This window comes from Telmatherina bonti (genome assembly GCF_933228915.1).
Source record: "Telmatherina bonti genome assembly, chromosome: 9".
In the NCBI taxonomy this organism is placed as follows: domain Eukaryota; kingdom Metazoa; phylum Chordata; class Actinopteri; order Atheriniformes; family Telmatherinidae; genus Telmatherina; species Telmatherina bonti.
Window position 1 is genome coordinate 13,462,485 of NC_136627.1, and position 15,491 is coordinate 13,477,975.

Sequence of the window (15,491 nt, forward strand, 5' to 3'; positions counted from 1 at the left end):
GAAGCGCAAAATGAGACGCAGCTATCAAAGAAATGCAAACTGCAATTATCTATGAGATATAACAAACGTATAGTGAGGAAATGCAAACACTGAACATAAGACAGAAAACCGCTTTTTATAGAACAAAAATGACTTAAAATGCAAAACTGAAACTAAAATTAGAGATAAATATCTCACATGCAACAACAAAAGACACAAAAACCCCAATCTGCCCATAAATCAAGACTTAGATGCCAGGAAGATGCTATAAACAAACTGTAGATCAATAAAAAGATCCAAAACAGTTAGAAATGAGAAACAAAGAACACACTGGTTGTTTCTGTTTGATTTTCATCCAGTTGGCATGAGGTGGAATAAAACCTTCGGAGACAAAATTTTTACTCAAGTCTTTCTTGCAAGTTCATCATTTTAATCCGGTTTGTTGTTATTTCATCTTAGCTTAAATTTGTTATAATTAATTGTTTGATTTGGGTCTGGAAAAAAGAAATCAAAACCTAAATCTGAAAGACTGCTTTCTGACACTGATTTCGGGAGATTTATCTGTGGTAGCAACATAACATATCCTTGTAAACTGACTGGTTAAAGCTTAAATATATTGTAGAAATCCAATAATTTTTGTTCGTGTTTATGATACAAATACAAATCCCTATGGCTTTCCTTTGCACTAATTACTTCAGAGATCAAGCATCTGAGCATAATGTACAGCAAAAGCACCAGGCTGTCACATTTAGACTTGACTCATTAAGTCCCTTACTCTGTACTGTGGAGTCAACCGTGTAAGCTTAAGGCTGTAAAGCATAAGGTGAGGCCTTACACAACCCAGCAATCAAAGCGTCAAGGAAACATAACAGGATTAATTTAGTGAAGAACAAACAACCGTGTTTGCACTACAAAGAAGCTGACAATCACATGCTTTTACCTTCTGCTGTAACAGTGCATCATTACCGACAGACCCATCTGAACAGCGCATGCAAATTCAAGCGCTATACAGATCTAAGAGCTGCCTCCCAAACTTGCTAATGCCAGTTTTGTAAGTGTTCTATTGTTAATGGCTTTTAGCATCAACTGTAATCATTTATGACACCCTTTCTCTTTTAAATGACCTTGTACTTGTTCTGCCACCCCACACAGCACTTCATCTCATCTCACTTTTTTTTTTTGACTGCTCACTCATTTCATGCACACAAGCTGATGGAATAATTGTTGTTCGCACGGTATTTGTTTCTTCTTGTGTGCGCAGATTGAGTGCCACAACACATGTGGGACTGAACATTTACAAGTGTTTCTGTGTTTAGAGTGTTTAGCTAAATGCATGTGTGGGCAAAGAGGTTGTGCCCCTGATTTCTGTACGTCTTTTATGTCCCTGTCATTCAATATAGTGTGAAGGCACAGTATGGGGACACAGAGTATTATTCAGCCTGCTACATATTTCAACTCCCATCATCGCTTCACATCTGAAAATTCTACACGTTCATCCATTAGTAAGTGCCTATTTGTGTTTGCGTATACTGCTTTTTTCTTTAGTATGTGTGTGAATACAACTGTATAATTCTTTATCCACATGCGTGTGCATGAGAGAATACCTGTGCTATGGTCTCACTTCCTTGTATAAAGATAAATGCATGCTCATATTAATGCTCTTACTGTCCATTCTGCATGTATGTGTGAAGCCAGTAAACATACAGGATGCAAACCCAGCATGTATGCATGTATGCACTGTTTTGGACCAGCAGGCTTTTCAAGGCCAGTTTGTGTGTGCAAGTGTATTTATGTATGCCAGTATTTTGTGTGTCTATGTGTGGTGAGAACAGCTGCGATACAGGGCCTGTCGTGGGCGTGAGTTAATTAGTGCAGAAGATGATTGTGTTATTTGGACGGCCGACCAGCAGTGGGGTTCAAAGTTAAGGGAGGCAGGTGAGCTTGTACGGCCTGCAGCTGCATGTAAAATAACTCAAACGGAATCACAGAGGGCCCGCAAGGGGGAGGAAAATTGAGTCAAAGAGGGAGGGAGGCAAGGTGAGAAAAACAAGCAGAAAAAAAAAAATAAGGGAAGCCAGGAAAACTAAATTAAAAGCAAAACATACAGTAAACTCACTCATATGTTTGTGTTCATCAAGCTACTTTGCACACTTTTTAGACAATCCCACATCCGTTTATATAGCTTTAAGATGGTCTTTGCTGTGCAGTTAATGTGCTGTTTCTAAAAGGAGAGCAGTGTAACATATTGCTATCCTATCAGTGTCACAACCTACATACATTTAGCCTTGCTACCACTGTAGTGCTTAAAAATTGTGAAACTTTTTTTTATATTCTTGGCCAAAAAACATTGGATGATCACACTGTTTAAAGGATTAAACATACATTATTTATCTATTGATAAAAAATAATCAGATGTATCTAAGCATCCTGTCACCGCTGTTGCCCACTATACACCAACAAATGAATTTACCTAGAGGGCTTCGGTTTGGGAACTAGGCAACAACCTTAACCACTTGTCCAATCATCTGGCTTGCCAATAGTCATTTTTGTCAATGTCAATGGAAAACTCATTTTTCCTTTTCTTTATCCCACCATTTGTGAATGATCCATTATTAATTCATCCATCCAACCAGTCTATGTCATCTGTCCATCCATCCATCCATCCATCCATCCCGTCACTCTCTCACCTCATCCCACCTCTCACCTCAACAATATTATTGAGCTTCAGACTGTGATGTCTTTGGTTGTTTGTTTTTTCTTTTTGTTCTTATCAAAGACTTGATTAAATTTATTTAGTATAATTCAGAAGTCATTGTTCCATCTAAATAAATAAAGCACCATTCAATAGTTTGGACACATTTTCCCATTTAATGTTTTGGATGAGTGTGATCTAACCATAGACCGTATGTGAAAGATGGACGGAGCCCTCGGCGGTTAAAAGTGAAGCCTATGTGGAAGTGCATAAAACTGCAGTTCCCCCTTCATCCACTAAGGCTGGTTGAAAAACAGAGCAAATCCCCATAGACTCCCATGTTAAAAGGGCCAACTTCTCGGCAGAAATAAACATGTTTACAGCCTGGTTCAAAAATCCATTTTCGGTTTAATAGGTTAATATTACCTTTATGACAACTGTGCGGGGAGTGAATTCTTTTTTTTTTTTTTACTCGTCCGTTTAAAAGTAATTTAATCTCGAAATTCAGCATATTTAGGGGGTGTCCTTTTGATTGACAGGTACCTGATCTCCCGCTTCAAGTAAGAAGAACGTAGAACAACCGTGGTTTTTTAGCAGGTTAACAACGTGATGTAGCTTTAGGCCGCTTACCACCGTTAGCTGGTTAGCTCCTGTTATCTCCGGGTTAGCTTGGTTAGCGCTTAGCTATGGAAAGCAAAAGAGTTCACCAGATGTCAATCATCCACCATGACGCTCACAGCCCCCCACTCAGCTATACCTCTCTGCCCATATTTGTATTTTCAGGGCAAGACGACACGCATGCCTCTGCCAAGATGGCGATGGTAGGAACTGCCCACCGAGCTTCAATTCTGCTCCTTAGAAACTATGGATGATGTCATGAGGCTCCGTTCATCTTTTTATATACAGTCTATGGTTCAAACATCTGACTGGTACTGTAAAGAGCCAGAAGGCTGTATTTAAATATGACAACTTGCCTTTAGTTTGACAATGGTTTTGAATTTCAATTTTTTTAGATCTCATATTCACGCAGGTATAAAAAATATATCTAAAAGTTTCCCAACTTTCAAGCACAACAGTAAATCTAGATTAGTCTATGATAAACTACAATTTACATAACTAATATCTGTAGCTGCTGTCAGATGCACTGAAAAGAGAAATTTTGAGTGTCTGCATTGTTTTACCTTTGCAACTGTTGTGTGTGTAGCTTGTAACTGAAATCCTTGGCACACTTTACATGCACATGTATAGGGGCTTCACAAAGGCTCTGTATTCAAAACTGCCTATTTCATACTATTCAATAACATAATGTAGCACTAAATAATTCTGTAATGTGACTGGGAAGACTCCAAAAGTGAGCATTTAGTTCATGGGTTGAGATACCAGTAAAACTAAAAATAGTCAATCCCACCATCATTTTGTTGTGTCTATTAGCTGCAAGTGCAACATCGAGCTCTGCTGGCATTTTACCATTTGTGCTTGTGATCTCTTTTTTCCCCAATAGTGAAGCAGGAGTATCACTGTTTGCTATTGACAAGAGATGTAAATTAAGTTTGATCACAGCACCATTCTATATTGACTGAATTAGCTATTCTCTGTTTGCTAATCACAACTTCTGCCACAAAACCAGTTTGATTCAATTCAGAAGCCAGCGATGGATATGAAATGATATCATACACCCCCCTCACACCTGACATGTTTGTCATGTGTGTGTGATTTTTTTTTCTTTATCTGTGCAGTGTTCAGTTCTTTTTAAACCCTTTTTTTAAAATTTCATTTGTAGAACTGTATACTTTACATCATCACATACCTCTAATGATAGCTGGCAGTTTTGAATACAGCTGGCAATGTATCATGATCATCATCATTATCATGACATATGATGTAGTTTACTGCAATGCTCTTTAATTGCATCACTTTCTGAGTCAGAAACGCTTGCAATTTAAGAAAGTATCTAAATTTGTACCACTGATGTCTATTGTGCACATTCAGCTTGTATCATTTTTTAACTTTCTATGCATTTATGCAACCTCTGACATTCTCTTTGCGCTGTATCTGACACCTTGGCTCACATCTTAAATTAATTTAATCATGTGTACCTGCTTTGACTGTAACATTGAGGGAGCAGTGTGTCGATCCATTGATGCATTTGTGGTAATATTGCATTTGAAAACAAGTTAAGAGCATTTCAGAGCTTTATTGTTTTGTATCTCTAGACAATCTACAGTAGTATTGAAGTGTACAAAGTTTTTATTGCTACAGTTGTAAATGTAAGTTAACACATTTCAATAAAACATTATACATAGAATTGTTACTGTAAAAGTAAAAAAACATAAGAAATAAAAAGGATGCAGTGTCATTGAATGGATGGAAGTGGTTCATACCTGCTCTGGCTGGTTGGCATTAGACAGGGGGATCACCATCCAGATGATGTTGAGGTTGTTGAGGGCAGCGCTGGTGGTAAAGGAGCAGGGCAAGATGGCTGCTTGACCTCGGGCCACTTGAATGCTGCTCTGGGACACGGTCACATCCAAGGCCCGCACACACACTGCATGTGAGAAGAAGCAGTCATCACTGTCTGAACACAGAATATCGCAGAAACTATGAGCAGATTTGTTTGTAATAGTGCATCCCACGTGAACTTAGAAGCTAAATTTTCCTAAATCCAACTAGGAAAAATCCACTGGAGCGCCTGTCTAATTGGTGTCTCCATGTTAGAAAGTTTGAGAAACTGTACCAACGCCAACCTTAAACTCAAACATGGCAGTCCCGTGTGTAAAATGTCTGTCAGTTTATGTCTTGATCTATAAGTTACACACACAGAACAGGAAAACCCATATCAGAGAAAGCACATCTACAGTGTTTCTAAGGAAAAAAGACACACACATCAGCCCCAAATTCTGACTTCAGAGGCAGCATGGATCTTTTTACTTTGTCAGAAAAAGCAACACTTTCAAAGTCTTTCTGTGGGCTGTTTGATCACAGTTTGGACAGCTTGAGCAAAACCTGTATGTTGTGCATGTCTATTTGTCCACTTTCTGCACTGGCTTTATCCTGGTTAGGGCTGTGGGCAGCTGGAGTGTGCCCTAGCAGCCATAGGGCCGTAGAGCGAGGGACCAATCTGAACAGGCTACATGCATATACATATACATATTCTAAGAAGCAAGAAGTCATGTTTAATCTTTCAGCACATCCTTTCTTCATCGCCTTCTAATCTTTTCAGCAAAACAAACCTACTTTTCTGAAATGCTCTCAGCAGCTAAACAGACATCTAAACCACACAGAGGAGGATCACATGAAATATGCAACAGTTAAATGGAGAGACATGATAGGCTGTCTCCAGAGTAATTCATTTTATTCATCTCCTAAAACGTCTCGCTTTTTCATGCGATCACAGTGGATATCAATACAGGGTAAATGAACATGACAAGTGGGGATAGTATTGGTTTTTCAGACACTATTTGCTGCTTTCTGTGGGCACACAGCTCACACAATGATATTGCATTTTGCTCGGCAAAAAGAGAGATCTGTCATCTCACACTTAGAAACTCAGAAGTTGACTTTCTCATCTGGACCCAGCTGTCACCCATAACAGACCCAGGGAGACATAAATGTACACGCTGCATCTATTTCTAGAGCAGCTAAAGACATTAAGACCTAAACTAAGTTAAATCACCCCCGCAAGCATGTATCCATGTCCAAAAACCCCAATGGGGGAAGTAATCTCATCTAAACACGGTGAGGAGGATGATGCACTGATATGATTACAGATAATTGATCGCGTCCTGTGAATTGTCCCTGTTACTGATAATGTCAGATGATGCTTCTGCTTTCCTGCCAAGTCAATAGTAGAAACCACCAGAATGTAATGGTTAGAGGTCAGGAGCCATGCTAAATACCTGTTTATTTTTATTATTATTATTATTATTATTATTATTATTATTATTATTATTATTATTATTATTATTATTAAGGTCCGGGCTATACAAAATATAGTCCGGACCCTATTGTTCTTGTAATGTTTGTTATTATTATTATTATTATTATTATTATTATTGTTGTTGTTGTTGTTGTTATTGTTATTATTATTATTATTACTATTATTATTATTATTATTATTATTAATAATAATAATAATAATAATAACAATAATATTATGTATTTTATAATTATTATTGTTGTTGTTATTATTATTATTATTATTATTATGTTATTATTGTTATTATTATTATTATTATTATTATTATTATTATTATTATTATTATTATTATTATTATTATTATTATTTCCAGACCCATGTACTGGGATCAGTTAGAGCTTTGAATACCAGTGTCATCTTCTACAGTAGCTGACAGACTTCCTGTTGCTCGCTGTATGTCTGTCTGTCTAAAACTTGCTGGACATCCCACACTTCCCATGTGCTGACAGACGCCCCTACAGGCCCACTGCTGGGCCAAAAAGGAGATAGACAGCACTCAAGCAGCGCTGCTCAGCTATAATTCGTATAAGAGACGGACAGGCTAAAAAGATTTCCCATAAATTATGGAGACATTTTCACTTAGAGGGACTATATTTCCCTGTAATGTCAATACGTATCATTTAAAGCAGCATGATTCCTCCCAGTAACTGAATTGCTTAAGAAATAATGCTGTGCATGAAGGAGCAGAATCCCATCAGTGTGTGCGTCACTATGGGGCTAATGAGCCCCCATTACCTCTTATGACATCTACAATGTGAGGCCATTATTAGAAATGCAATAAATACCAAAGTCTTAGGTCACTCAACTAATCTGCTCTTCTGTCCTCTGTTCACTTCCTGCACAAAATCTATCTATGTTCTTATTGGAGGATTAACAAGAAATAAGTTTGTACGAATTGTTATGACCTTAAAAGAATGTCTGACTGTAAGAAACGTCAGTATAAGTGTGTACATTCACTGGGTGCATACTTCAGGTATCATCCATGCCAGATTTAGGAATGAAAGAGACAAATTAGGAGATGCTTGGATATAAGAGGAGGGAAGAAGAAAGAAACAAAGAATGAGAGAAAGATCCTAGAGGAATGAAGATAGAAGGAGCATCTTATCATCTCTAAGCCTCCTCCAAGGCTGCAGTCTCTCAAGCCCACAACAGCTGGAGGGCTCATTTCAAAACACTGGATTAGAGAACCTCTGCGCTCAGAGCCTGTAAGCTCCCACCACCAAACAATACACACAACACCACAAACAAGAACATACGCAAACACCATGCCAGCCACATGCACACACACACAGTGCACACATGCCTTAACAAATCAGAGACACATGAAACATTGCCCATCACCATGCACACATACTCATCATTGCATGTCATTGGTGACATGTATGGTGGCCCTTTAGGGACACATCTAAGAGATGAAAACAGCGGCATTGCCTGGCATTGCCTCATTACTGCACACACTCCTGCCAAAGCGCCGCGGCAGCTCTTCAGCTCCACTCATGAAGCATGTCTGGTAGACAGCTGCTCCTCCAAAATACATCCCATAAAAGATCTGAAAAGCAGTGGATGAATGGTAATGCATTCACTGTGGACTTCTGGTACAAAAGTAGGGAGCTACAGTATTTGTCTGGGGTGAGGTTAATGAAATTTTTTCATCTTTTTAATAATCAAGACATATAAAATAAGTTGATGTAAATAACTTAACACCAAGAGAAGGTAGTGGAAATGCTATTTTGCACAACGTATAGGGTAGGACTGGGCTATATAAATCTCAATTTTTTTTTAAACCAAATCCGATTTCTGATTTTCAATTGCTTTTTTCCCTCTACTGTAAAGAAAAAAATGACAAATTACAAATGTAAAAAATTATTCTTTTTCAAAAATGCTTTTATTGCAGTCAGCCTAGGAGTTTAGCTGAATTTAAAGTGCGACTAAGCTGTTTAAACAAGATTGTAAAAAGACATGGCAGGCGCTGCCCCTGTAAACATCACAAACAACATGTTTGTATTTGGTGCGTTTCCACTATGAGATAGTTTTTAACTTTTGATCATACATTTAAGAATAGGCCTCACTTCACTTGTGTAATTATGCTAAAAAAGTTTTTACGATCTCAAGAGATGGTTTTTCAGACATTTCGATATCTCACAAAATTGTAATGGAAACACTTTTATTGCGTTTACGTGACGTGACGTGACGTGGGGGTCGTGACCAGTTAATTTCCGGTAAAGATGGTGCGGTGTAGAACAAACAACAGCAAATTTCAGAGTTTTAGAAAAGAAAGTGAGGGGGAATAGCTTAAAGAAATCCTAAGCAAATTCTCCGCAATAAGTAGAAAACCCCAAAATAACACTACGTGCCCACTTACACGAGAGAAACGGGATTTTATGAAACTTGATGCTAATGTGCTAAACACTGTTCAATGGAAACACTCGCAAATCACAATTGTTGTTTGTCGAAACTTACAAATATTTTGCAAAAAGGGGGCACTCGTTCGTTGCTAGCTGCCATGTTGTTGTGTTTATGCGGTTCTGTGGGAAACCAGTGCGCTGACGTCACTAAAAGGTGCTGGTGGGGCACAAAAAAAATCTCAATTTTCATTAAAATAAATCTTCATAAACAGCAAATTCGAGTTATTCAATTAAATTAATTAATCGCCTAGCCCTAGTTTAGGGTTTTACTATTCTAATGCAGTCTCACACCACAATATGAAACAAGCACATTGTTTAACACAGCAAACCATATTAGTTTTATTATATAGGCTCAAAAACTCTAAAATTAGTCATTTTTGTGTTACAAAATGACCATATGTTAAAATTGAGATTCCATTTTCAAGGCTTAAAAAAAATAAGTTACGCTTACATTTTTCTTTGCAATGTATAATACTTATATTTTCATTTGTTAATTTGTTGATCACAAATGTGATTCTGTGCATCTGATTTAGATAAAAAAATACAAAAACATACGTAGGAGGGGTGGATAGTAGCACTATACTCTGTCAAGCAATTGAAAGTTTAAAGCCCAATATTGTTGACTGTCCAATGTGGTTAGATAGTGTGAAGTATAAACAAAAGCAATTTTAGATCATTACAAAAATAATAAAAGGGATATAATCAAATGTAGAAACATATGGTTTGACTTGGATATGAATAAAAGCAAAGTTGTCACTTTAATGAGATAATATGTCTTTATAAAACACAAGAAATTAAAAATACAGTTTTACCATTTGTAAACCTCATGTCACTACTATGTTCTGTACATGTGGATAAATGTGCTTATCCCACATTTTCCTGGTGAAAAATTCATACTTAGAGCAGGGTTCTCCACCCTAATGTGCATAGAAGCCACGTGCAGCTTCCCTCCTTAATGCTTCCAGCATCTAAGCCTTTCCATTATTTTATCGACAAATATCTTCCTCCCTCCTCCTTTCACATCTAGCCTTGAGCTGCCCCGAGGCATTGTTCAGCAAAACCCAGACCAGCCTTTTGACACAAAAAAGGGAAAAGCTCGTCTCTCATGCTGACCCTCTACTGCCTCCGGTGATGTATTGTATTGTGATAGCGGGGAACTGTATCGTCTATCTTATTAGGCTTCTGTCAGTGACAGTAGCACAGTGCGCGGCTCTAGGATGTAACATCTTTTGCATCCTCCTTTGAATAATTCAGCATCTCAACTCCGTTTTGTCAACGTTCCTCTGATGAGAATGACACCAAAAAGAAAATACGGGAACTACAGCTGTTCTCTAAAAATACATCAGCAAAACTGACATTCAGCCATTGATTGAAGTTACATATTCATCTTTAAGTGGAATCTGTTTTCACACGGCAGCTTCTCAGCACAAAAAGGATGTAAGAATGAGCAGGAGACTAAATGAAAGGTGGGCGGAAAGAGGGAGATGACTCTGACAGGGCAGTACTGAGAGAACAAATGAGAATAAAAGAAAGACAGGAAAGGGAGAGAGTGAAATAAGGGAGGTCAGGATAAGGCTGAGCGGATGCTGAGGTGTCCAGAGAGGCCTAATTGATAAAGTCACCTGAGGCAGCGCTCGTGGTGCTCGTGGAGTGAGGGAGAGAACCAACGGCTCTGTTAAAACAGCTCTTTCTCCTCTTTTGGGATCAAAGTGTCAAAACTGCGCTTGATTAATGCACGAGGAAAGAATACACCTCAGAGAGCACGATATGTGTGTGTCTGCACTCACTCATTCAGTCAAGCAAAGGTGGAGGAGCCATGATGGGATGGAGAACAAATGCGGGGAGAATTCAACACTTCCGCCTTATCATCAACACACACACACACACACACAGAGAAACACACCATCCCTGCTTAGCAAGTCATTTGCATTCTGTGTTTTTATTCATGTGGCTCTTTTATTCATAGGCTTTGCTTTTATTTCTGTTTCAAACAGATGCCCCTGATGCTGTGATGTGATGTGATGAGCTTCTGGCACAGCTTCACTGGGTGGGCTTCTGTAGGACACACACAGAAATACATTCATGCACATGCACGCGTGCGTATAAGGAAGATGATTGATGATGCAGCAAAGACAAGGACTAAAGAAAGACATCACCTTAATACATATGTAAAAGTGAAATAAATGTTGTCACTTTGAGCCTCAGATTTCCATCCAATCATCACAAGTCTGAGATTATTTAAATCTAATACTGGACTTTAATATTTTTTTATTCTGAATCAGAAAAACCCTAAAAAGCATATCAGTATGAAGTCATTGTTTCCAAAATATGTAAGAATGTGGGACTCCTTAAAGGTGGAGTATGTAAGATTTTCAATATTTAAAAAAAATAACTAAAAAAATTAAAATAACTACAATCATAATTAGATAGTTTTTAAAACATGTAGGTTCCAGTTTGTCCACATTTGATGTGTTATTAAATTACAAGTTTAATTAATGACAAAGACTCTTCTTAAATGTTTGCCTACCAGTAAAAAATGTGCTTTTTGTCATTTGTCATTAATTAAACTTGTAATTTAATAACGCATCAAATATGAACAGACTGGAACCTACATGTTCAAAAAACTATGTAATTATGATTGTAGTTATTTTATTAGTCAACTTATTTTGAAACTATTGAAAATCTTACATACTCCACCTTTAAAGAAGTGAAAGAAATATCAAGAAGCGGTAAGAGATGGAGCTTAGACCCTGTAGGCGAGCAAGTTGATGGCTGTCATTGCATTCCCTGTTTAATCTGCATCTTTAGACATGAATGGCTATTTTAAATGTCCCATTTCCATAACTTCAGTAAACCCCCAGCAAGTCCACAAAGAAAAAACCAAAGAGAAAAGTAAAAACCGTGAAATTAAACAGAGTCGTGAACACATCCACACATGGATTCATGTGCGCTGACACCTGTGCCCTCTAACAAACGTAGCTTTGTGGCCCGTTCTGTTGCACAAGACCCAGGGGCTTCGTGATGAGTTTTGCTCATGTAGAAGCGGACCTTGCCTTGTTGCCCCTGCCTGTGAGGCACCAACGAGCGAGCAAAGACAGTCCTGTGAAACTCAGGTGGTATGACTATGTACCCAGCTGCATGATGGCATCTCTCATCAAGCACTAGGCTCAAAACATCCGCTGGGGTAAGAATGTTGCCACAAAACCACAACTCTTTCTGCACAAACCATTTAATTACTATCCCCTGCTAGAGCACTTGTTTAGTTGTAGTAACGTCTGAAATTCAACTAATCCTTTGACATGCTGTAATGTGATTAAACTGGATAGTTTCAAATGAAGAAATGTTTGAAAAATATGTATTTTTTAATGTTTTCATTCCAAGAATTACCTGAAAGGATAACCCTCACTCTTACGTCTGTCTGCTATAGATGAAGCTTTTATTTGAGATGAAATGGGTTATAAGTGGAGGTAAGTATGTAAAAAAAATACCAGTTGACTCCCAGTCTTCATGACAAAACCTTTAAAAAAAAAAGTCTTTAATAAAGCCAAACCTAACTTATAACAATTAATGTTTTGCTGGCTTCAGATACAACAATTTTGAAGTCGTCATTTCTTATTCAATAATTCATCTTGTATGTTTCTTGAATTAAACCCCCTTAAAACACAGTTTTTCTTTGCCTGATGGTATTTTACCGTACATGATTTCTGAGTTAGGCACAGAAAATAATCTCTGCCATCAGATTCATCCTGCAGTCACTTTAATGTTAGTTTCCAGAATTCTATGAGGGGAATTTTTAGTTAAATCCCTCCTCAAATTAATTTGACGAGACAAACTTAAGTGAGTTTCCAGTAAAGGACTATGGGTCAGAACTTAATCCAAGTCTGTTATGGCATTTACCTACTAACCCAGCTGCTCTGCGTGGCATCCCAACTCTGAACGAATGACTTTATGTATTGTAGAGACGACTGAGTGCAGAGCCCCTTCCCATCTTTAAACTTCTAAAATATTGAGCTTCTCTGAGATGCTCGTTTTATATTTAATCATGTTTGTGACCTGTTGACTTATATCTAAGTTCTCTTTTGTTATCCGTGACATTTTTTGAGATGTGCTGATGGCATTAAAATTGTACATGCCTCTCTAGCCAAGGATGAAAAATGATTTTACACCTCAAATTAAAGAAGAAAAAAAAAACTGAACCTTTACAATTGGGTTGTTTATAACAGCAGTCCAAAGAAATTGTTATAAAAGGTCCTCATTCATATTTTACACAGCAGCAAATGCTGGTTCTATTTAATATTTACAGAGTACACAAAGCGCTGCTTAAAAGAGTGGCATCAATGAAAACTGAAACAACTCTGTACGTGCTTTGCAAGCACTTTTCTCGTTTAAATGTTATGTCCTTCCTTTCCTTTCCTTTCCTTTCCTTTCCTTTCCTTTCCTTTCCTTTCCTCTCAGGCCTGTCCAACAAGCACACATCCAATGAAATAGCCTTTAAAACCTCTTGCTCATCCTCACCCTCATCCGCTGCCCCGCCCATCCCAGCTGACCTATTAGCCACAAAAAGCCAACCCCTGAGCAGGGCCCACTGACTAGCCTACATACTGTAGCTTAATACTCTTCTCTAAACTGAATCGTGTCTCACAAGCAGAGCTTATTGTGCTGCCTGCACTGCTACTACAAACACATCCGACAAGCTTTAGCATGGAGCGTTTGTTGCGGCGTCTGCTTAGACTCACATTTGCTTTTCACAGACATGAATGGAAACTCTGTTTGAGAAGAATGGTCATTAACCTGCAAGATAATGATCAAACCTCTTGAACTAATGGCTTTATGTGTTGATATTGGGAAGAGAAGTCATGGATATTGTACTCTAAAGCTGCAAAAAAAAACAGTAACAATGAGGATTGATTCAGTTCTTCTGAGTGAACACCAAGAATAAGTGCAAATTCTGATACATTAAGAGATTATTATGAAGAAGACGACAGGTGATCAGCTAAAGTAATGTGCTTGCATGTGTGCACTGAGCAAGCAGAAGGTTAAAGTAGGCCACTGCCCTCGTGCACAGATAAGCCTGGGCACTGGAAGACTACTGCTAAAGCAGCAAACAGATGGCTCTGCACATGCAGCCCTGGACACAGCCACACATACACACAATGTCCAAAAAAAAAACAACAACCATAAAGTACCAACTTCAGTGAACACAAATTGCAAATAAACAGCTTTAATATGAGATATCCGTCACATACTCACAGGGTACCACTTAAGACCTAAAACACTGTTTTTACATTGCGAGCACATGCTGCTCTGTGTGTAGCTTTAAATGACAGCTGAAGGACCAGACCTTGATTCTTCCCAAAGTCACAGACTTCCCTCCTAGTCCATGGCTATCTCGCAGACCTTGTAACATCTCTGTGTGTAGTCACTGCATTTCCTTGCAGACTTACATGTTTGGCAAACTTGTCACTGTGTCTGCATGTAAATCTGACATCCTGGCAAGCACACTTATCTGCCAGTAAGATGACATGATTGGCACTGGGCTCTGTTTAGCTATTTCACAGCTGTCATCCTCAAGTCTCTTTCAACTAGTTTTCCACAGCATGGTTCTGCCAAAGACATCCCCAAATGAGGCAGTAAGTCATGACTTGTGTCAGGTTTCCAGGTGCAGATAGTATAGAGGTAATAGACAGTTACTGCAGCACTTCCAAGAGTACTTTTTGTTGACTTCGATACGGGAAGGAAGAATATATATATATATATATATATATATATATATATATATATATATATATATATATATATATATATATATATATATATATATATATAGAACACAGTCAGCTGCAGAAATTGTTCGAGATCTCTTAAGCTTAAATAAATAAACCAATGTACCATGCAGACGGGCATTAGGGTGCTAACTCATCACGCACATAATGCTAACAGGCCATCAAAATGTCACTTTATGGCACATTTCCTTTCCCAACACAAAGTTAGCCCAGACTCCTGGCACTGTCTGCACAACACAGGTAAACACGTCCGTCTAAGCCTCTCAGTCGTCACACCAGAGCCAACAGATAATACTAGAGAACTATTCCTGGAACTAGCATTTAGCCTGGGATAACCTTGTCTGATGCTGCTTAGTTATTAATTGACTTATAGAAAGGGATTGCCCCTTCTCTAAATTCTCCAACTTGCCTTTCTTCTTATCTTTGTTACCTTTGCCACTAATTCTGCCTGGTTTAATGTGTCCTTAACTGCAACTCTAACTCTTTCTTCCTCCCCCTCAGCAGCTCTCTGAATGAGGACAGTGATTTTAAGGCCGCCAGCATGGGCGAAGCCTTCAGGGAGCAGCACTTTTGCAGGTGATTTGGTCAGCGCAGTTCTCAAGCAATAAGGGCTTATAATGATTTATCTTCTGTGTGAGTCCCTGTGAGGCCCACCC

General features: G+C 38.3%; 1 protein-coding gene across 2 annotated transcripts in view; it reads right to left on the reverse strand.

Moving 5' to 3' along the window:
* igsf11 (immunoglobulin superfamily member 11) overlaps positions 1 to 15,491 on the reverse strand; it is a 122,306-nt gene that overhangs the window by 14,340 nt on the left and 92,475 nt on the right. For both annotated transcript variants that reach the window (XM_079246665.1, XM_079246664.1), the window contains one exon: positions 5,053 to 5,216. In XM_079246665.1, coding sequence (XP_079102791.1) covers positions 5,053 to 5,216 — 164 coding nt within the window. The remainder of the gene's footprint in view (positions 1 to 5,052; positions 5,217 to 15,491) is intronic.